General features: G+C 35.2%; 1 protein-coding gene across 6 annotated transcripts in view; it reads right to left on the bottom strand.

Moving 5' to 3' along the window:
• ZDHHC17 (zinc finger DHHC-type palmitoyltransferase 17) overlaps window positions 1-24,903 on the bottom strand; it is a 103,879-nt gene that overhangs the window by 54,139 nt on the left and 24,837 nt on the right. For all 6 annotated transcript variants that reach the window (XM_042947233.1, XM_042947229.1, XM_042947232.1 and 3 more), the window contains 6 exons: window positions 23,982-24,085; window positions 16,424-16,546; window positions 8,387-8,464; window positions 7,645-7,789; window positions 2,602-2,666; window positions 1,799-1,961 (listed from right to left, as the gene is read on the bottom strand). In XM_042947233.1, the coding sequence (XP_042803167.1) occupies window positions 1,799-1,961; window positions 2,602-2,666; window positions 7,645-7,789; window positions 8,387-8,464; window positions 16,424-16,546; window positions 23,982-24,085 (678 nt within the window). The remainder of the gene's footprint in view (window positions 1-1,798; window positions 1,962-2,601; window positions 2,667-7,644; window positions 7,790-8,386; window positions 8,465-16,423; window positions 16,547-23,981; window positions 24,086-24,903) is intronic.

The following is a 24,903-nucleotide window of genomic DNA, read 5'->3' as shown; positions in this document are numbered from 1 at the left end:
AGAAAGAAAGAATGGCTGTCCAGTACCAAACAGAAGAGAAACAATGCTCTAAAGCAATACAGATATAAACATAAGGTAAACTCACTAATTTTTTCATATGGGGATATTAGCCTTAGTCAAACTCTTCCTTTCCTGTCCTTTAGGCCTTGAGGTTAGCCCAATTTACTAATCATAGTGTTAAAAATGTTTCTGAGCTTCCTATTTAAGAACATTTGGGGGACACCTGGGTAGCTCAGTAGGTTAAGTGTTGACTCTTGGTTTCAGCTCAGGTCTGATATCATGGTTTGTGAGATCAAGCCCCATTTTGGGCTCTGTGCTCACAGCACAGAGACTGCTTGAGATTCTCTCTCATCTCTCTCTCTCTGCCCCTATCCCACTGGTGCTCTCTCTCTTTTACAAAATAAATAAGTAAACTTTTTTTAAAAAATTAAATTAAATTAAAAAAAACATTTCAAAAAGCAAACTTTTCTCTCTATAACTTCAGAAGTGGCAGGGAGGTATAATAGCAGAGTGTCAGAAAAACTAGCTTAGAGGTAAAGCTCAAGACTACATAAATCTTCAGTCTGTCAGAAAATATTTAGAGTGCCCATCATGTGTCAGGCCCTATGATATGCTGACTTTCCTCTTTCAATATTTTATTGTCAGATATTCAGCCATTCTGATCACTTTGGGGAAAGACAGAAAGACCTGAAATTTAAAAAAGAAAGAAAGAAACTTTTTCTCAATTTCTTATAGTTTCCAACAAGATATTTGATATCTACTTTTAACTAAGTACTTTTAATTAAACTCATTTTTAAAAATTGGTTAAAAGTTTAAGTAAATTAGGCTCCATACAGCTAGTCTAAGCTATATTATTTTAGCAGTTTAACCTCAGAGTAATTGAATACAGAAAGAACTATTCAATGGAACGTAATTAGATGCCCTGATCCAGCAGGAGATAACCTACTTTTTGATTGCCATTTCAGAATATTGTGTGGCTCAAATGTCTTTCAAATTTAATTAGCACATCTCCCTTAAAAATTTAAGAGATCTGACTCCAAAAGTATTATGGTTTATAGTCAAAATTAAAGAACACTTGTCAAAGGGCACAACGTTATTTATGAATTCACATTATTGAAAGATGATGTTTCAAAGTTTAAAGTCATTTCACGGAAAGAATGGTGCCAAACAACATGGTGGATCCTGAAGCTTTAAAAATAAAAATGGTTAACCAAAATTTAAGACTACTAACAGAACTGTCTTTCAACTACTCATGAAATGTCTGCAAATTTCTAAATGTTCAGAATGCAAATGTTAATTAATTGTGCTTTGCTCTTAGATACTCTTGTATACTTTTCCTGGATCAGGCCAAACATCCGCGGGAGAGGTATTTACATTTAATAAATCTGTAAAGGTCCTGATCTTTAAAACAAGACAATTACAAGGCAAAGAATCACTGAAAGTTATTATGCATAATGTGGTTTAACTACAAACATGTGATTCTTTGTACTGGTCTTCTTAAAGAAACCAGAAAATTATTCCCTTCACCTATGAAGATATGGGTTATGTAATTTAATTTTCAAAAGAAAGAATTCACAAATGAAAAGGCCATCAAAATCTGGCAATTACTTCAATACTACAAGACAAAAGTAAATAAACAAATCTTTCAAAACAAATTCTTGCATGGAAGCAAAGGGTGTGAGCTTAAATAAGACGTTTCTTCCATCTTTGACAGTCTGTGAAAAAATCTAGTTTTTTATTGAGGAATTGAGATCTTAACAACATTTCACATAACATAATCAATACAGGGTATTTTTACCTTGATATTCTGGGCATCAACATTAGCCCCAGCTTCCAGAAGAAGACTAATGACTGTGGTATTCCCTGCTAGTACTGCCCAATGCAGAGCAGTGTTTTTGTGATACTTGTCACCAAGGTTAACTGAAACATTGAATGTTAAAAGCAATCTAGTTGGATCCACACTGAAAAGGAAAAAAAAAAAAAACAACAACAACAACCCTAATTTCAATTATAGAAATCATTACAGATACTAAACTGATCGTGGTTGCATTTGCATCCCATTTTGGAACACTTCCATTCTAACCTATACTCAACCTTATAATCAGTAATGAGACAATATTCTAATCTGAAGGATTAAATATGTGCAACACCTATACAAAGTTCCAAGAGAGGGCATACGTGGTCCTGACATTTTCTGTTTTTCATTAGGGATTGAGGTCTTAATACCTACATAATTAAACAATTAAATTTTTTAATTAAAATCTGGATTGTTCCAAAAATATTTTCAAGCTACTTACTAATTAATATATCAACCTTGTCAATATACAAATAATGTGAAAAAAATCATTTTTAAAAATAAGATAACATCTTTCATTCTTAAAAACTGCTAAAAGAGGAATAGATTAAGGATACCGTAACTACCAAGGTCAAGGTAAGCACAAAGATTCAAACATTCAAAAAGGTAATTGTCATACACTATGTACTCATAATAAGAATTTTAAATATTAGCAAATAGAACATTAACTGCCTTTTCCCATCATTTATTTTACATTTTATTATGCTGACAATGATCTGAATAAATATTTTATGATGGTTACATACCTATGTGTTCTATAAGCTGCCCACATTAAAGGTGTCATTCCATTCTGATCCATCATATCTACATCCTAATAAATAAAAAGAAAAAAGTAAGACAGTAAAAATTTCTAAGTTCCTACAAAACTTACTTGAAAAATCTAATTTGCATGTCACAGGAAAAGCCAATATAACACTCTTCAATCAAGGGTCATTTATGAAACTTTTTCTAACTTTAAAATAAAACCACCTATTGTCACTAAATATTTTAATTAATGGGCATATAAATATTTAATTGACAAAACATTAAATATGTATTTAATTATCATATATTTATAGATTTCCCTTTTCAGATGCTTTAATCAGCCTTTCAATGTTTTGCATTTAAAGATCCTGACCTACTCTTCATCTTTCATCCACAAATGAGAAGTTAAATGATTTAAGTGTCCAAAAAACTTATTTATACAAATTCGTGATAAGAAGGAATAACGAAACCCTGTTTACTTCTAGTCATTTCAAAACAAAGAATAAAAAGACCTATCTTTTCAATAAACTCAAAAAAAGTCTGCTTCCTTTTTATTTTATTGGTATGCACGTACATTTTTAGAGTCAAATAACTTTGCAAAGTTTGTGGTGATAAAGCTGTTCTCTGCCTTTCTCCCCACTATTTTCACCTCTTTTAGCTCATTACTTTGGTATTTACCCTCCACATCTTAAAGATGCATGAATTACTACTTTTTGATTTTTCAGTTTTAGGCATTATCTTCTGAGACTCTTCGGTATGCAAAATGAGAATTTTTTACTCTTCCTGCCCCATAACAAATATGCACCTTTCTATTCTTACAAGAGATCTACTGTATTTTTGGTTCTATAAATATTTGATATTTACATTATTACAAATGTATATGAATACTATTCCCAGCAAAATAGTGATTATTTTATTTCTCCTACCCAACTTTGTGCTTTCCTAATGGTACTTCCCCCCCGCCTTTTGCTTAGTTTTTTGACAAATTAGAATTAAAACTATGATTTCTTTAACCAAAACTCTTCCCTAGTTACTTAAATCTCCTTTCAAGACATCCTGATGTATCAGGGATTCTATCAGTTTCACTTCTCTAAAATTATCTCTCCTAACTCCAACCTGGACTAATTATCCTCTATGCCTGAGGTATTTGTCCCATTAGCTAAAGAGAAGTTCTTTGAGGATTAAAATTGTTATAAAATTCATCTTTGTATTCTCAGTGCCCAGCAGAGTGAAACCATTTGTGAAGTGATCAAAAACCATTTGTGAAGTGAAAAGACATGTTTCTCTACCTATTTGTTTGGGAAAGGCATAGGCTTTTAGACAGACATGGTTTTGAATTCTTAGCTCTACCACTTACTAGCTAGAAGACTGGCAAAATCACTTTAATTCTCTGAGCTTCAGCTTCCTCATTTAAAAACGTGAATATATAATGGCTTCCTAAGAACCCTGTGATGATTAAATGGAACAATGTGTGTAAAGCACCTACAGCCTAGAATATAACAGGCTATGTGTTATACATATAACACCCATGTGTGTAAAGCACTCTATAGCCTAGAATATAACAGACATTCAACAGATACTAAGTTTCCTCTTCTTCCCTTCCCCATCGCCCAATTCTGGATTATATAAAAGTAGCAGCTGTAATCCAAGTTGTGTTATCTAGTATACCAGTCATGCAGAGAGGACAGAGTCATAGTCGAGTATACTGCAAAACACTTTAAAACTCTATGCAGCAATTCTCTTGAGCCACTGATACCGAGGGAATATGCCTCAAATGTGAACATTTTCAAGGGTATTGAGGCAGAAAAAATGTTGAGGAAATAGTACATTAGACAAACTAGACTCATCCTTGGATATCAGTTTTGTCCCTCGTAGTAAATACTGTAATCAAATGGCATGCCTTATCCATTATAAATCCATTTCTGGATTCATGTTAAATGTGGGTGGGAATGTCCTATGTAACCTCATTCGATACTTCCAATATACACACCGATTTTTTTTTCAATAAAAATCTTTACGAAAATCTTCTCAGAAATGACAAGTTTCCTTGTTTCTTATATGAGTCAAGCACTGTAACTTATTTTACTTCTTTCACTGTCCTAATTTCAAGATAGCTCTACTAAATTTGATGTCCAAGTAAGACAGACATGTAAATTCTTTAGTTTCTTCTTCCTTCTTAGTTGTCTTTTCCTATCCTTTTAAATAAGTGACAGTATTAAAAAATATAAGTGAAATTAAAAATGTAAAATAATGCCACATCTATAGAGTACTAAAAGAAAAATGAAATTCAACCTTTTCTTTCTTTGGATCAGGATTTAAAACTTGGTACTTCTTTTCCAAGTTCAGCCTGGACGTATGGGTATTCTCTATTAGGAAGAATTAACAAGCCCAGATCAAAAGCTTATGGGGATTCCATGATCAACAGGGCTCCATAACTTAGCATTTTCCCTTTTCTCCTGAAAATCATCCAAAAGAATTGGTAGTGAACACTAAATATATTTTAACAATAGAGCTAAAATGAAACAAATGTGAGGAACAGAATGACAAACTAAATGGAAATGTTATGCCCTAAGAATGTAAAACTGATACAATTAACAAAAAAATGGAGAAAAAAATGAAGACAAAAATGGAAAAAGAAGGTTGGAAAGAAAGTGTGAAGAGTGCCTAATCTGTAATAGCTATGAGTCCAAGGATATTACTTATAGTTAAAAAAATCAAGTAATGGAAATGTACTTATATCTACCAGAAAGAAGTTAACACTAAGAAAAACAGTATTATAGACTAAAGTCAGTGAAAGGGAAGAAAAAGAAAAAATAAAAATATAGTAATTTTATTATTACTTATAATTGGGAACTAATCAGAACTAATAAAATTTGAGCAAACATCTGACTGAAATAAAACAGAGAACTGTGTGACTATCTGAGGGAAGGATTTACCAAGCAGAAGGTAAGATCAATCACAAAGGCCCTAAAGCAGCAGTGTAGCAGAGCCGCTCAAGGAACAGGAGGAAGACTGGTGTGTCAAAGCAGAGTGAGTGAGGGGAAATGACAAAAGATGGGCTGGAGAACCCATGGTTCTGTAGGCCAAAGAACCCATGGTTCTGTAGGCCAAAGAAGGACTTTGGACCCCAAAGTATGATGTAATGAACACTACAGAAGTTTACTTTTATAATTAGTGTATAGATGGAAAAAAATTCTGGAAAAATATACTAAACAATTAAAAGAAAGTGATCTCAGTCTGAGATGCGGGTAAGGGAAGACGTGGGGTTTCATTTTCTAAGTTATACTGTGCTCTTATGTTTGAATATTTTACAGTAAGTGTGTTACTTTTGCAGCAAAAAAATTACTCATGGAAAAGAAAACAAACTGCCATTTGTTATTATCATGCATTTATTATATACAAAAGGTACTGTAACAGGTAGAAATCCCTGCCCCAAGAATTTTATAGCCAATATCCTATGCCAGAATTAAAAAGATTATTAAAACATCCAAAACCCAAAATCAATATGCTAACAAAAAGACTAAAAAAAATTTATACCACTTTTCTTACCCAGCTAAAAAAACAAAAGGAAAAAAAGCGAATATAAATTTATACCTGCAAAATAAAAAGCCACTAACAACACCATCATGGGTTACAGCACCATTTGTTGGTCCAAACCCCAGCCTAGAAGGAACTCTGGGAGAACAAAAGTAATCTCCTGTGGCAGCTGGTATCCAAAGATGGCCCGCAACAAACTTCACCTGCTGGTATTCACATCCACGTGTCCCCCCAATGAACATGGACTGGCCCTGTTACTTGCATTAACTGACAGAATGGAGCACAAATGTTGCTGTGTCAGTTCAAGACTTAAGACTTAAAAGAGGCAGAGCTGCTTCTGTTCTTTTGGGAGCTCCCAACACACAAGAAGTCTAGTTGCCCTGCTAGAAAGACTACGTGGAGGGTGCTATGGAGAAAGAATTCTGAGACTGCATGGAGAAAAAGAGAGAGGACTAGTCATCTCAGCATTCCACCTGGACCCAGCCTTTTAGCCATTCCTATTAAGATACAAGGTATGTGAAGAGCCATCCTCCATCTCAGTTAAGCCCCCAGACGACTGTAGCCCCAGCCATTATCACAAGGCAAAGAACCACCAAGCCAAGACCAGTCAACCCAAGGAATAGCTGACATTGTTCTAAAGCTGTCAGAACCGCTTTTGGGGGTAGTCTGTTAATACCATAACAGAAACCCTTCCCCTACTAGCAAGTAGCCGGTCTACGCCTCTTTCCTTAAGCTATAAGCACAACACACAAGGGTCAGTGCTTGGCACTGCCAACAACAAATATCTTAAAAGAATTCATAAGATAAATGCTATTCAAATTGCGAATCTGCATAAAAATTTTAATCTAAAATAAATGTTAATAGCCTTGAAGTAAATCATTTGTCTTACTCTTATGATGAGATCCTTAGCTATAAAACTAATATTTAAGTATGACCAGAGAAAACACATGAAACAAAAACTGAGAAACATTAATTTTAATGAAATACATTTATCACAAAAACATGGTATATATAAACTGGTACCTATTTAATGTGATTATAGTCAGTACACACTCAAAAAGTCAGGAAGAATCCCTTAAATCATGAGAAGTTTTCTGACATGTATGAAGCAGCATTATTTTACACAGCAGAAACCAAGAAACTGATCCTAAACAATTTATCCCCTTCTCCAAGAGGTATCTAATAGAGAAAATAACCAGTAAATTATGTTCAAAAAGTTTAAATGAATTCAGAGGATATATTCAAAAGATGTAATTAAGGGAAAAAATAGATACTTAAATTTTCTTACTTTCCAGGATTCATCTCTATCATTCTCAGAAATAAAAAATGCAATTTAATAGATCATTATCTGGTTCTTGATTATCTTTCTTATTTTCAACTTAACTACATTTACTATCTCAATATGAAAGTAACTATATATTTATTCACTGTCATCCATCAGAGAGTACTATTCAAAATAAACCATGAAGAACATCTGATTAAAATCCACACCATTGTAATTTTTTTACCTGTCCTTTTGCTATGAGATAAGCAACAATTGAGGTATGTCCAAACTGAGCAGCCAGATGAATACAGCTACATCCTTCTCCATCAATTAGTGAAGGATCTGCACCATATTTCATTAGTTGCACAACCATAGATAGATGGCCTTGTCTAAAACATAAAAGAATAAACACTTAAATATATAAAGTTATTTCAAACAGGATCTCCGGGAAGATCTTTTTTTAAATAGGATAATGGTGGAAAAGATTATACCAATGTTTTAAAAAGTTTTTTAAAATAGGCATATGTCAAGACATACTTAGGATTTTAAGGTTTTTAAGTCTCGACTGAAAAAAGTCTTTTAAATTTTAGAGATACTTATAACTTCTTTAAATATGTAATAAATAGTTACTATATTCTATTAATCCTATTCAAATATTATCTTAATTATCTCAGAAACTGAGCAACTTCTTTAATTGCAAATATACAGAGGCTGCATAATATTACATTTACAAACTCAAAGTTTAACTCAGTCTTAACCTAACTGGATTAACATCAGCATGGTGAATTCCCTAAAGATATTCTGGGACAATAAACTGCTGCCAATGCACGTAACACTATACGGCAATACGTTAGTACACTGTTGGTATTAACTATTACTTTAAGTTCTCCCATTCATTTTAGCATATCATTAAAAAAATAAAATTGTTTAGTTATAGACTAAAAAAGAAACCAAAGGAAAAAAATAATCCAGAAGCAAATTTAAACCTTGTGGCCCAGTGCAATGGAGTTGAATTTAGGTCTCCTCCAAGTTGATCCACAATAGCACCTTTCGAAATATAGTATCTATAAGACAAAATTTTAAATAATTTAGACAACTTGCATTTTCAATTTTATGAAATTATGTAAAAAATAAAGAAAAAATGTTTTCCATTGTAGATCTCATGCTAGTTTATGTCTCTATGATAAACAATCTTTTGTGATCTTTAAAAAATATACTTAGTAGAATTTATATCAAACACATCACTCTCTTTTGTTCTAGAAGCAAAAGGAAAATAATTTTTTTAAAGTTACAAAAAAGAACAGCAATACCAAATTAACAATTCTATAAAAAAAGAAGGCGGTGAGAGAACCATTAAGACTTGGATCAAAGAGCAACAGCACAGAAAAGTTGTAGAACAGGCCACTTAGTCTACCATTGGTAGAGGCTCAGCTTTTAGAGCTTTACTTTCCTCACAAAATTACTGTAGATTAAATCAAACAATTTACGTGCAAGAATTTTATAAATTGTAAGTATAACATAGAGGTTCTTCAGAATGCCTTGTTATGCCTTTAAAGGTATGTTGCTTTAAAAAAAAAAAAAGCAACCTCACTGCTTAATATATTAACATTATAACATCTTGATATCTTCTGAAATGAACAGGACTTAGCTGCTTATCATAATGCTTACTTTGAACTGATCAATATAATGAATCTTGAATATAAGTGATTTCACACCTCTGATGTCAAATACTTGATGTGTGTATATTACTGAGATTCTTAAACTGTTCTAAGTGATTACTGCTTTAGATCACTAACACATTCACTTTTAATGTACACAGTTTTAAACATTTAATATACTCATATGTTTGATTCAGAAATGTATTGCTTTATGTATTTGTTAAACTGGTGTTTTTAAAACATTACACAATAAAGGGCCTAACTCTACCGTATCTTCTTAAATAGTTTAAGTAACTTAACAAAGTATTTCCAGACTAAAATATTTCCAGTCCAAAATATCAGACATTAGTCTGAATACAAACATTTAACTATTCCTAAACTGTTTCTTAAGTTTCAACTATATAATAGCTGAAAATGATTTTCTGAGCCCAAAGAGAAATATAGCTTAGCCAAAGAACAACTTTGATAAGAGCTGGGATGTTTTTTAAGGCAATTTTATATTATGTTCTCTATAGTCAATATATTTGTTCATGAGAGTTATTTTTACTCACATTTCAAATCCTTGCTAGGGCTATGGCAATGAGTGATTTCCAGACTGGTTCTAAAGTACAACTTTTTTTTTTTTTTTCTGTATGCTAAAGAAGAATAACTTTTATTGCCTTTTCATTGTAAACTACTGGAAGAGAAGTACCAAATTTTTATAACATGTTATTCTTTATAGCTATTAGACCCTAGTTCAAAACTACAAAATTCTGAGAAGATCATTTAATTCTTACTTTTAAACTTAAGCCTCCTGTATACTACAAGAAGGTTACCAAGGAATGTTCCTGCAGGTATTAACTAATGATCCCTAGGTTTTGAGATAGGACCATCAATGAACAAGAGATATTAACAAGTATTTGAAAGATGAAAAGTAAAGAGCTAAAACTCAAATGTCTCCAGAGGGAACACCAATGAGAAGCAATCCAGAGTTTATAAAACCCTGGAAAGACTAAGGGATTAAAGGTAAGTGTTACCTCTGTAGAATGTAAAGAAGCTAGACTATAAACAAAAACACTGGCTGTAAGTTAATAAAAGTTACTGAAAAAATTGTTTTGTAACTTACATTCTTGCCAAAAGTTAAGTATTTAGCACCACAAACAGGCATTTGAGTGACATGGATGGAAACAAGCAGCTGACAGTGCTAGGTAAGTACTTCTTTGTGCACTGTAATGTTGAATTTCAAAATGTGACTCCTCAAAATTTCAAAATTACTGTAATAATACCTCAAACTCTTAAAAGTTCAGATTCATTCTTACATCTCTAAATTTCATTGTATGATGATGACTTCTGGCTTCAGCCTCAGGCTCATACTGATTTTAACACTCAACCACTCAGCATTTGCTGAAAAGTATATTCAGAGCACCTTCATCAGAGAAATTTGAGACTCAGGGAATTAAATCAGAGAACCATATGAGACACTATACTGAAAACGTAGCAATTCAATGAAAGTTTACATGCTAAACAACAACTACAACCCCAAACCCCTTTCCTTGCTCAGTTCAGCTGGCAGACAGAGATAGATACTCAGCTCCTCCTACAAAGAGATTAGAAGATTCTTCTCTAAGAAACACTGAACAATGCCAGAGAAAAACTTCTAGAAGTAGACATTTGAGAGGTTCCTGTTGTGATCTAAGTTCTACAATTTCCAATCAGCTTTGTTATGTCTCTCCTAAATATGATTAGATATTTGAGGAAAGTTGCAAATATGGAAGGAGACCAAATAAACAGAAGAAGCCTAAAATAAACAGATAACATAAAGCAAAACTTAAAAAACAAAAAATTACAATTAACATCCTCCAAAAATAAGAGAAGATGATATACTCATGATATGAAGAACAAAATATTTTTTTAAAAAGGGAGGAGGAGACAGAGATCAAAAAAAAAAAAAAAAAAAAAAAACACTTGCAAATTGAAAATGCAATTGGTAAAATTACAAATTCAAAGAAAGGATTAGAAGATAAATTATATAAATTAAGAAAATCTCCCCAAAGTACAATGGCTATACTGGGAGATAAAAAGTATTTGGGATAAATGGTAAGAAAAAGAAATCAATCTGGTTGGTTCCATTATCTGACAATAAAAGTTCCTGGGGTGGGGGGGAAACAGAGAAAACGAAAGGCACTCTTGAGGGCACCATGCAAGAATACCTTCCTAAACCAAAAAGGCAAGTTTCCAGATTAAAAGTGGCCACTTAATGGCCATAAATTAGATATAAAGTGAGTAAGTAAATGCGTAAATAAATAAATAAATAAAATGCACAATAATGTGAACTTTCACAAAGCCAAGGATAAAGAAAAAAAGTACATGTTCCCAGGGAAGAAGAATAAGCCACACATACAATGTATTCTCAAAAAATTGTGAACCCTATATTTTTTAATAAAGCCCCATGTTCCTTAATAAAGCTTTGACTTGAATTCAAGTATTACTTACTTGACTATAATAATCAAGTATTATTTACAATTATTATTATTACTCTTAACGAAGACTCTTAAGGTAACAAGAGACTGTTGAACACAAGAGCTTGAGCTAATCCTTTCTATTTTATTACATTAGGGTAAAGCTGAGAAATAAAGACTTTCGCTTGAAAACATTGGAACTATAGACAATCCAGGCTAAGGTGAAGGTCTCCTCCTTTCCACATTATACTTATTTTATTCCTTATTATCATGAAAGTGTCCCGACCACTTTGTAGTTAAATACATGCTAATGAAACATAACTGTTAAGAGAGACATTTCTCCATGGGTCTCTCATGTTTCCATATGCCTTGCTAGGTATAAACGAAGAATACAAGGCCCTGACCACTTCTACATAGGTCATTTCTCAGAGTTGTGTTTGTATCCAGCAACCTTGAGAGATGAGGTAATGTCTCCCTCTGGAACAAAGAGCAAGCCTGCTCTTATTATAAAAGCAATGAATTCCCCAAGATGCAATACAAACCCACTATGTGTGCTGTATACATCTGAACAACCGCAAGCCACTCCCATAAGACCTATGTGTACAAGGACCCTAGGCAAATATGATGCTCATGCTATTTGTTGTGGTAGGAATAGGCTGTAGTTTTTAAGTGGGGGTATAATTCCAGATCGGTAGTAAAAAGTAATCTTGAGGCTATAAATACCAGTTGTTACCGAAAACTGCCTTTACTCACCATGTTTGTTTTAGGAAAGTAACTTGCTAGATTATGCACTATAAAAAATTAAGTTTACCCACCTGAAGATATAATACGCAGATACTAATTATTAACCCACTCTACAACTACTGACTACTCTATAACCTCACTATTCCACAAGTGGCTTGGAACACTTGTAAGGCAGGCACCATCAAGACTTTTTGTCTATTATTTCTCACTTCAGACTTTATTTTTACACATAAGACAACTGTGAATTTTTTGACCAACAGAATCTCAATTGTAACATATGAATTAAGAAAATGATGAAGTAATGCTTCAAAATTCTAAGAAAACTACTTTTAATCTGTAAGTCCATGCTCAGCCGAACAACCAATAAGGTGTAAGGACAGAAATAATTGTAACTTCAAATCATTTACCTCCCAAGTGCTGTCTCTCTCAGAAAGCTATCAGAAATTGTGCTCTACTAAAATCAGGGAGCAACCCAAAAGAGACAAAAAACCGGAGATCCAGGAAACTGAAACCAACATTGGAGCAAAAGGATTTCCCAGAATAATGGCAAAGCAAAGTCTTAAGATAATGGCTGTATGTTAGTTCTAAAGAGCAAATAATCGGGGTTGGAGCAAAAAAGTGGAGAATTCCAGGAATGATTTCTTCCCCCTCCCAACTCCAAAAATGGAACAGATAAATTAGGTGATACTGTTGGCAGATAGAGGGGTTTTACGGTTGTAACAATATGGGATACGGGAAGGATTAGTTACAATATGGAGAAAATTAAACAAATGAAGAAAATAAAATGAAGTAACTGCTGCTTCAGACAAAAATCAAAATTCTGCAAGGAAAGAACAAATAATCATAGAACACTTCTGAGCTTAGCAGTGAGAATTTACATTCTCACAACTTACACTATGCACAGTGACTTAACTAATACTAAAATAGAGGATGGAAGAATGATTAGTGGTGAGGATCTCTAGGACATCTAGTTATCCTAAAATAGAAAGTCAAAATATATAATAATTGATAAATCAAGAAATACCAGCATAAAGGTGGGCAATATTTATTAAAATTCAAAATCTGAGGCACCTGAGTGTCTCAGTCTGTTAAGAGTCTGACCCTTTATTTCAGCTCAGGTCATGATCTCAGGGTCATGAGATCAACCCCCGTGTCAGGCTTTGCACTGACAGTGCACAGCCTACTTGGGATTCTCTCTCTCTCTTTCTTTCTCTCTCTCATTCTCTGCTCCTCCCCTGCATGCAGTCTCTCCCTGTCTCTCTCAAATAAATAAACATAAAAAAAAAAAAAATCAAAACTCTTTTTTTTCTCCTATAAATATTACAGATATATATAAAAATAAACAAAATGATATATGACCAAGATTAGCAATCAGAACACTGGCTGTAATGGTAGAAACATCAAAATCAATCCAAACATCCATCAACAGGAAAACCATGAAATACATTAAATCCATATAAATGAACACTGTACAGCTGTTTAAAAAGAATGATGCATCTCTATTTGTACTGACAATGAGAAATCTTGAAGATATATATATTAAATGAAAAAGCAGAAAAAGTACTGTCATTTTTGTAAAGAAAATAGATTTCTAGATAAAAGTAGCAACATAAATATATAAAATAAAGAGTATACACTGAAAGAAACAGCTCAAGTACTGAAAATAGTTATTTCTGGGCTATAGGACCCAGGTGGTAGGGAGCGATTGCTATTTCCTACTGTAAGACTTTAAGTACTATTTGAGTTTTCAAATTGTTTATACACTACTTTGACTTAAATAACATTAACCAAAAAAACAAACAGAGGTTTAGAAGGCAAGATAATTTGAATCAAACCTCCCATTAAACTAAAAAAGTTCAATGAAATATAAGAAACATTTCCTAAAGAGTAAAACCTAACAAGATTAAGAGCATTAACCAGGCCAAAAGTCAGGAGACGTTAAAATTCGGAGAAGTTAGAAAACTACTTGGGCACCATCTGCCCTGGAGACAATTTGCTGATGCAGAAAAGCTGGCCAAGAAGCAAGCTAAGCAGACAAAAGCAAAACAAAACAAGGGCTGGGACCCCAAAAAGCTGCACTGTAGCAGTAATTATGAACCAGAAATAAACCTGGCTCTAGCCTGTGTTTAGCCACGTGGGTGATCCAGAAAATCTAAAGCCTTGAAATTAAAGGTGTGCCTAGCAGAAACAAATGGAAATCTCATTTTAGGCCTCAAATTATTCAACAAATAATTTTTCAAACACATTGTGTGGTACATATTTAAAGACAATCAGCACATGAAGAAACAACATTAACAGATACAGACCCACACAAACTACAAATGCTATCTTCTCACAGATTATAAAATAATTATTTACTATGTCCAAGTATACAAGATTGAATATTTCAGCCACAAATGATTTCAGTAATACAGGCTTAAAAAATAAAATGACGAAAATGCTAGAACTGAAAAATAAAATTAAGAACACACTCAACAGATTTAACAGCATAGAGAATAAATGAACTGGAAGGTAAGTAAGAAGTTTCCAGAATGAAGCACACCGGAGGACAGTACACACATAAAAGAGGATAAAAGACACAGAACATACAATGAAAAGGTCACACATATGTTTAACTGGAGTTCCAGAAGGAGAGCAAAAAAAGAATGGGATGGAAGCAATATCTGAAGATATAATAGCTGGGATTTTTCTAGAACTGATGAAAACGTCAATCTGAAGTATCAAGAATTCATTGCAATTTCATTCAGGGTAAATAAAAAGAAATCCACACTTAGTTAGATCATCATGAAACTGCAGAATACCAGAAACAAAGAGAAAAAACTTAAAAGCAGCCAAGGGAAGAAAAGGAAAAAAAAAAAAAGCCCACAAAAGCACAATAGTTAGCCTGATTCCTCAATAGTAACAGAAGCCAGAAAATAGTGGAATGATATTTTCAATGAGTAAAACACAAAAATAAAACAAAAACTGCCAACCTAGATTTCTATACATATGGAAAATTTCCTTCACAAATAAAGATGCAATAAAAACATTTTCTGACAAACAAAAACAGAATTAGATATCAGGAGACCCATATCGAAGGCAGAGGGAAGATGAGATATACAAGAATACAAAAGGAACAAATAGAATAGAGCTATGCTCTCTGGAAGAAAGTGATTCAAGTTCAATGCTTTCGTTATTACTTGCTTATCCTTTCTTTCATACTCAAAATGGAAAATTTTTTTACCTGGCATTAATATCCTATTTGTCTCTGGACTCTGTGTGCTGTACATAACTGCACATCTGCAACTGGTTTACTTCAGATTCATATCTTTATCTAAAGAACTTATGTCCAAATTGTCAGAGACTACTAAACTAGATTCACTAAAAAGACTTTCTATTAACCTCTTGCTTATCTAACTGCCTCTTATTAAAACTAAAAAAGCAGATTAGCAGTAAGTAATAAAAATCATTTATACTTAGTAAATATTCATTACTTACGCTGGCATGAATAGTTAAATTAGATTATTATTACCTACTATCTTTGTGACTGCTCCCTTTTCTTTTGTAGCTTTTTCCCAAAGAATTCACATTTAGAACGTGAGCTGCCAGTTAGATTGTTGATTTCCTGATTCCAACTTATTAGCTGCATGTCACTGGTAACCTATTTAACCTATTTATATGCTCCAGTTTCCACATCAAGACAACAGTGAAAGTTGTTAGTTTTCACATAGGGTTATTTCAAGAATTAAGATTAAAGGAAATATACATGGAAGAGCACTCAGCACAGCACCTTGTACAAATAAGTGTTTGATGTATGTTAAAAACTATTTTTTTTCAGGAAAAAAAGGTACATAGAATCTACATTTTAAAAACAAGGCGGGGGGGGGGGGGGGGGCGCCTGGGTGGCTCAGTTGATTAAACATCCGACTCTTGATTTCGGCTCAGGTCATGATCTCACAATTCAGGAGTTCGAGCCCTGTGCCGGGCTCCACGCTGACATCAGAGGAGCCTGCTTGGGATTCTCTCTCTGTCCCTCTCTCTCACTGCCCCTCCCACGCTTGCACTCACACTCTCTCTCTCTCTCAAAATAAATAAGCATTAAAAAAATAAAAAGTAAAAGCAATGAATTTTAGAAATTACTAATTTTTATAATTTAGAATAATTTTATAATAAATAATTACTTTAAAATACAAACAATACATACTTGACTAAATCTATTCTGTTATTGATGGCAGCCCAATGGAGGAGTGTAACATTTTCTTTGTCTGGTTGCCGTACATCATAACCTGCTTCCACCAATTCTCGGCAGCGTTCATATATTCCGTATCTTGAAAAGAAAAAAATATAAGATTGTTATTACTATTTCACAACAAATGTAAAGCTGAAAGTAACATTTCCAGAAGAAAATAATGCTCCATTATGATACCTGGAAATTAAAATGGATTTCTCAATGTAAAATGTTACTTTAAAAATATCAATATTCCAACAGTTTTTCCTAATCCAGTTAGCAACATTTTCTGTTTTAAATGTCTCATCTATAAAAAATGCAATATCTCATCAATTGGAAGAGAAAAGGATACCAGAAATAAAATGTTTAGTGATTGCTTGTTTTTATCAATATCACCTCTTAGTCCATAAAACACTTAAGGCTGCTTATAAAAATACAGACAATTATATTAAAAAATACAGGGGCGCCTGGGTGGCTCAGTCGGTTAAGCGTTCGACTTTGGCTCAGGTCATGATCTCACGGTCCATGAGCTCGAGCTCCGTGTCGGGCTCTGTGCTGACCGCTCAGAGCCTGGAGCCTGCTTCGGATTCTGTGTCTCCCTCTCTCTCTGACCCTCCCCTGTTCATGCTCTGTCTCTCCCTGTCTCAAAAATAAATAAACGTTAAAAAAAAATTTTTTTTAAATAAAAAAATATTAAATCACAAAAAAGCAGTAACAAAAAGCATCAATGATTTAAAAGAACAAAAAGAAGAAAGGATATTTCACAAGCCTCAGGATTCTTTGTTTACAAATTTAGCTTTGATATTCCTTAGGGCAAATAAAAGAGGACAGAGGACATGTGGGGACAGGAAGTAGGGTGGGTAGGGAAAGAGTCCTGCGAGTTCAAGCCACTGAGACATAAGACAAAGTACACTGGGAGAGATCTAGGAAAGATGTTTTTATTTGATAAAGAAGATAGGCACTTGCAGAGAGCCTGATCCTACCCCACCTTTCAGCTTTTGAATACTGTTTGGCTACATAGTTTTTAAACTTTTTATTATGGAAAATTTTAAGCATAAGCAAAAATGGAGAGCACAGTACAATAAACTACCAAGAATCCACCATGGAGCCTCAAGAACCACCAGCTTTATTCTAAACAAAATATCACGTCCTTGGAAATATGAGACACAAAAACAAATTTAAACGAGCTTTGACTACAGTTGTATTTCTTAGAGTGGTCTCCAAAATGGGCAAGGCACACCACAGGGTGAGGTTGGGGGAGGGGTAGCGCAATAATGGGGCACTAGAAACAAACACTAAAATGTCTAACTATATTAATGCCATAGGTAATTAATCAAGCTTCACTAATATTTAACAGAGCCTTCACATTGCTGCCCTCACTGGCTCTGTACCGTATATGTACATGTGCACACACACGTGCACAACGTAATCAACCAAAGGGAAGAGCAAGAGTTTCACAATTCAGAGATGATAGTGGTATCTTAAGCTCTTTGTTCTTTTTCAGAAAACTGCCTACAAGTGCTTCGTTAAGTAAACTAGACACATTACCTTGAAGAGCAGAATCTACCTCACATTTTAAATGAGATAAGTGACCACGAAAATCTTTGTTTTTCTAGTGTATGCATGTATGTAAGTAATTGCTACACCCAATGTGGGGCTCAAACTCATGACTCGGAGATCATGAGTCGCACATTTCTCCAACTGAGCCAACCAGATGACCCGAAAATCTTCTTAACCATACAAAGAAGTGAACTGCATTTTCCCTCTAACAAAAAAGAAAAGTATTTCAAATGTACTGGCTTGGCGGGGGGGGGGGGGGGGGGGGGGGGGGGGGGGGTAGTGACAGCAAATGAATGCACAGTATACTATCAACCATATATGCTTAAAATGGATAAAGATATTTAGTCTGTTCCTCTTCAAGGCAAAAGGGTATTTTAGACACAGTGAGAAAATAACTACTTCTACTTTAGAAGAAAACTTGCTATAAAGAGAACAGTTTTTAAAAACCGTATAGTTGAAAATGTTTGCATCATTACATAATATAGTTTCTGAAAGATCTAAATATATCACCTATGAAAACTTCCTCATGTGGATATGCTAAAATTTTTGACACAATTCTCTAACATATACGTATAAACCCATTTATTGTCATTGTAAAAATGCCAGAACCTGAGTAGGTTGCAAGAACTGTCATTAAAAATGGGTATTTCAGGTTAAAAGTCAGTAAAATATTTGCTTAGTGAATAATACTGAAAAAGTAATTACTGTGACTTAGTCAATGTAGCATAGACTATAATTCTTCCATCAGGAAATTATGTATCTTTGTGAGGTTATCTTTTTTCAGAAAAAAAAAATTCATTAAAACAAAGTATCCGAGTAAAATATATTTAGGATCAAATTCCAATATCATTATAATATGAAATGTTAAATCATCTAAAATAATGAGAAAGCACATTTAATTACACTGCTCTCACTATAAATAACACTTATGACAAATATATACACCAATTTCCCCCATATTAATCTACAAATTCAATGAAATTCTAATTAAAATCCCAAATGAGTATCTCATGAATTTCTCAAGTAGAACCTAAATTTCATTTGTGGGGGTGCCTGGGTGGCTCAGTCAGTTAAGTGTCTAACTTCAGCTCAGGTCATGATCTCGCGGTGAGTTCAGGCCCCACATTGGGCTCTGTGCTGGACAGCTCAGAGTTTAGAGCCTGCTTCAGATTGTGTCTCCCCCTCTCTCTGCCCCTTCCCCACTTGCACTCTATGTCTGTTTGCTTGTCTCTCTCTCTCAAAAATAAACATTAAAATAAATAAAATTCATTTGTGAGAGTAAAAGGCCAAAATAGCTAGGTCAATTGTGAAGACTAAGAAATGATTAAAACAATATATATTATACAAGATGAAATGGACCAGACTGATGTCAGCATCAGGGTAGTATAAGACATCCATCATTTTGTCCCCCTTCCAACAATAATTTGGCATCTACTCATGGACAAAAGTGCCTCTGTGGCAGTTATGGGATCCAGTACCACACTAAAAGGGAGATGAGAAGTCTCATCCATCCATGTGCTGGGTAATAGGCATACAGACCTCAGTGCCCCAGCCACAGATCCTGCAGTGGCCCATGACCTGGTTACAGTTCTTCTTGGCAATGGTCTGGGAACCCTGGACAACACTGTCTTAGACAACCTCCTACAGATGAGAGAGCCTTGTGGAAATCCAGGTTTCCAGAGGAGAACTTCTACCACATTGTTGCAGAAAAAAAACTGAAGTTTGTACACACTGGAGAGGAGTACTGAATGGTGAGCTGCATGTCTGGGAGGTGTGAAGGGGCTAGCACAGCAGCAAAATAGGACTCTGAAGGGCACTAAGGGGACACATATCCCACTAACTTCTTGTGGACTCCCATCAAAATACATACAAAACTTTTACAAATCAATTACAAAAAAGACATAAGAACTCAAAATGGGTAAAAGATTTAACATGTCAGTTTGCACAGGAAGAAATCCAAACGGCTAATAAACATAGGAAATATATTCAACACTATTTGTTATCAGAGAAAGGGCAATCAAAACAGAAAACCAGGGCACCTAGGTGGCTCAGTCAGTTGAGCATCTGACTTCGGCTCAGGTCATGATCTCACAGCTCGTGAGTTTGAGCCCTGTCAGGCTCTGTGCTGACAGCTCGGAGCCTGCTTCGGATTCTGTGCCTCCCTCTCTCTCTGCCCCAACCCACTGGCATTCTGCCTCTCTCTCTCTCTCAAAAATAAATAAACATTAAAAAAAAATTTTTTTGTTTAAATAAAAAAAAAAAAAACCCAGAAAACCATTTCACAACCATTAAACTGACAACAATTATTAGTGTGACAAAACTAGGATTTGGCAAGAAGTAGTCAAAGAAGAACGCATTTGCTGCAGGTTAAAGTACAAATTGGCACAGCCACTTTGGAAACCAATTTGGCAATAGTTGGTAAGGTTGAAGAAACATTCTGAAGAAGCCAGAAATTCCACTTGATTTTTCTACCCTAGAACTCTTATTTATGTATTCAGGAAAACAGGAAGAAGGATATTCATTGATGCAATCTTTGTAATACTAACAAAGTACTATAGAAGCAGTTGTAAGTATCCTTCAGTAAGTAGAATGATAGAATAAGACAAAGCAGTTAAACAATAAATTAGGTCCTTGGGGCACCTGGGTGGCTCAGTTGGTTAAGCGGCCATCTCTTGATTTCAGCTCAGGTCATGATCTCATGGCCAGCAGATCGAGACCCAGACCAGGTTCTGCACTCAGCACAGAGCCTTGCTTAAGATTCCCTCTCTCCCTCTGTCCCTCTCTTGCTCTCTCTCTCTCAAAAAACAACAAAGCAAAATAAATTAGGTCTTTATCAATACTGATAAATCGCTAAAGGTATACAGTTTTTTTTAATTTTAAAAAAAGCTGCAAAATGATATGTAAAATAGAATACAATTAGGGGCACCTGGGTGGCTCAGTCGGTTAAGCAACTGACTCTTGGTTTTGGCTCAGGTCATGATCTCACGGTTCGTGGGTTTGAGCCCTCCATCAGCCTCTGTGCCAACAGCATGGAGCCTGTTTGGGTTTCTCTCTCTCCCTCTCTCTCTGCCCCTCCCCTCCCAAAATACATAAATAAGCTTAAAAAAAAAAAAAGAATAGCATACAATTTATATAAATTTTAGGTATATATTACAATAGCATATTTTTTATAGATGTTTGTAGAAATAAATGTACAAGAATGTTCGTGACAATAATTCACAGCACTTTCAAGAGAGGTTCCCTTGAGGAGAAGGAAGAGAGTAGTACACTGAGCAACCTGTAGCAATTACAGCAAAATGTTAGTAGCATCTGCTTAATCTGACAGTTATATTCTTCTCTACACTTTACACTGTAGGATTGAAATGTTTCACAATTTAAACGTTTTTAAAGATAGAAATTACAGACAGATACTTTTCAAGAAATTGAATAGTTAGAAGAGTATGTAAGGGATAAAAAAGGGTGGTTGTTTTCTTCTTAAGATCAAAGATACTGGAGTGTATTTGCTTATGGAAATGATGCATTTAGGTGAGACAGATTAATCACGAATGAGAGAAAGGAGATATCAAAAGAAGCAGTCTCAAAAGGAAAGATGAATGTAAAACAGTGTAATCGGTTTGCTAAATACAGGGGGCACAATGTGCTTTGATATTTGACTATATATAACATTCAAGAAGGCAGAGTGACATCAGTGAACTAAGGACCTTTGAAAGTTTGTCTCTCCACAAAAAAAATGAAAAAATGGCAAAAACTGTCAAAATTAACGCTTTCAGAACTATGGAAATTAACAAAAGGCTTTCAACAATCCAAAGAGCATTCAGTCAAAAAAACAGCTGAATTTCGGTAAGAACAGAGAACTTTGTGGTATTTTAACATATCATAGTCCCAGACTCTCTGCTCCCCAGCAGCCTTGAAAAATGTTTGTATTCCTGGTACCAACATCACCAGCTAGACTCCAAGACCTGACCTTTATTGCTTGAACTCACCAACCTTCATCCCACATTTTTCCTTAAGCTCTTCTTTCCAGCTTATCTCTTAACTCAGAAATGGAAACTAAAACCACCCCTCAAGCAATAGCAACTGCCCAGACAGGACCTCCAGCCAGTCCAGACCATCCAGACCAGTTTGAGCATAACCTCTGAATCGCACCTGCACAGACTGTGGCATAACCTCTAGAGTGACTGACAGCTACCTTTACTCATTATAAGACCAAAATCTCCGCCCAAGGAGGAGCACATGACTTTTTTTTTTAACGTTTATTTATTTTTGAGAGAGAGACAGAGACAGAGTGGGGAAGGGGCAGAGAGAGAGGGAGACACAGAATCCAAAGCAGGCTCCAGGCTCTGAGCTGTCAGCACAGAGCCCTACGTGGGGCTCGAACTCACGAGCCGTGAGATCATGACGTGAGCGGAAGTCGGACGCCTAACCAACTGAGCCACCCAGGCACCCCAAGCACATGCCTCTTTTACATAACATACAATGTGTATACAGGCAGGTTTCCTTTTCCTTAAGGTGTGTGTGCAACCGTATGCCCATCTCTACATATGATGACAAGGATCTCCTTTTTAAATATTCATCTTAACACTAAATAAAAGGAATCCATCCACCCTTGGTCAGGGAGTCACAGCTTTGCAAGTTATTTCCCATGATCTCCTCATTTGCTGCAAATAAAGTTTAACTAATGTGACAGCTCCACCTGGTGTATCTGTGACTCACCAAGGAGCAAACTCACACTGGTTCCCTTACACTAGTACCAGAGTAAGCAGAACAGGGATGGAGTTCTTGCAAAGCCTTCTTCCAAAAGAGAGGTCATTGTTTGACCTGTTTGGTGGTTCCCTAGAAGAGTCCACTTGAAAGGCTTATCTACTGAACTTAACTTAAACTGATTAAAAGCTTCTGTCTGGGGACTGCCAATGTTTTAACATCACAGTTGCTTGAGAGAATGTGTAACAGCTGGGGCAAAAAAAAATCTGAGGAAAGAAACAAAGGCTGAGGAATGAGATATCCATAGGGGCTTTGAAAAGCTCAGACATATTCCTGGGAATCTAGAAAGCCATGCACAAGCATAAGGTTATGTGCATATATTCAACAAAAACCTAAGAAAACCCTAAGCTCTCACATCAGATTGACTTTGAGGCTCCAGGCAAGCAAACAATGAAGGCTAAGGCATTGGAAAACTGTCTGGAAGAGTACTGAGTGTCCAAACCATACAGAAAGTCCCTCAACAAAGACCAGGATTTACTGGTTCTAGGGATTTAAGAAGTTTCTGGGGCACCTGGGTGGCTCACTCGGTTGAGCAGCCAACTCTCAGTTTCGACTCAGGTCATGATCTCACAATTTTGTGAGTTTGAGCCCCACATGGGGCTCTGTACTGACAGTGAGGAGCCTACTTGGGACTCTCTCTCTCTCCTGCTCTCTCTCTCTCTCTGCACCTCCCCCATTCACACTGTCTCTGTCTCTCAAAATAAATACATAAAGGTGAAAGAAAAAAAGAAAAGAAAGAAAAAAAGAAAAAAAAGAAAAAAAGTTTCTGTCCAATCATTTACTTACCACTAACTGAGCTGACACTTCAGTGGCCACACATGACAAAGATAGTTTACAGAATTAATTTAGAAATGGCACAAATAACAACAACAAACCCCAGGAGAATCTGATATTAGAACTGTGACCTCATATAATTTTAACAGTCTAGTTTTCAACAAAAAAAATTAAAAGACATGCAAAGGAACAAGAAAGTATAATCCATTGAGGGGAACAGAGAACAATTAACAGAAACTGTCACTGAGGAATCCCAGACATTGGACTGACTAGACAAAATCTTTAAATCAGCCATGGTAAATCTGTACAAAGAGCTAAAGTATGAAAACAATATCACACCAAATAGGATATTATCAATAAGGAGAGAGAAATACAGGTGCTCATATTTTACTTAAAACATAGATATCAAAGAAGAAAACAACTATAATAAAAAACTTACTGTGTAGCCTTCACTATGTCCCATGTGCTGTAATCATCAATATGAGTTTTCCGTCCAAGAGATTCACCATATCCATGGTTATAATGGCTTTGGGATTTGATTTCCTGTTAAAGAGTAAATTACACAAAGGCAAAAGTTCAGAAAAGAGATACAGAGAACATTTCAATATTTTACTACCAGTTTTGCACTGTTTGAAGAAGGTTCATTATTGAAATGGTTGTTACCTTATTCTGAAATATGTCCTCTTCAGAGAAAAAGCATGTCAAGTAGATCTACCCCTGCACATACTCTCAAAACACAAAAGCTGCCAGACTAGAGATAGAGATGAGTGACAAATTTGTAACTGAAATTCATCTTTAGCTCCACAGAACCCTGAACTTCAACTCTCATTCTCTCAGACCAATTTGTCTTTTATTCCAGCAAAACCTCTACCTTGAGCATTCTATTTTTTATTTCTGAATTTGGTTGAGTATAGTGAACATGCAATATTACGGTACCTTCAGGTGTACAACATAGTGATTCAACAAGTTTGTACATATCTAACACTCTAAAACCCTCATCACATGCCACAGGACACCTGGGTGGCTCAGTTAAGCGTCCAACTTGTGATTTCCGCTCAGGTCATGATTTCACTGTTCCATGAATTCGAGCCCCGCATTGGGCTCTGTGCGGAGCCTGCTTGAGATTCTCCCTCTTTCTCCGCCCCTTCCCTGCTCACACTTTCTCACTCTCAAAATAAATAAACTTAAAAAAAAAATTTAGGGGTGGCTGGGTGGCACAGTCGGTGGCTCAGTCAGTTGAGCATCTGACTTTAGCTCAGGTCATGATCTAGCAATTTGTGCATTCGAGCCCCCGATGGGGTTCTGTGCTGACAGTTCAGAGCCTGGAGCCTGCTTTGGATTGTGTCTCCCTCTCTCTCTCT

Source organism: Panthera leo, chromosome B4, assembly GCF_018350215.1.
Source record: "Panthera leo isolate Ple1 chromosome B4, P.leo_Ple1_pat1.1, whole genome shotgun sequence".
Taxonomy (NCBI): Eukaryota; Metazoa; Chordata; class Mammalia; order Carnivora; family Felidae; genus Panthera; species Panthera leo.
The sequence above is the reverse complement of the archived record's forward strand: the minus strand, read 5'-3'. Positions and strand labels throughout refer to the sequence as shown.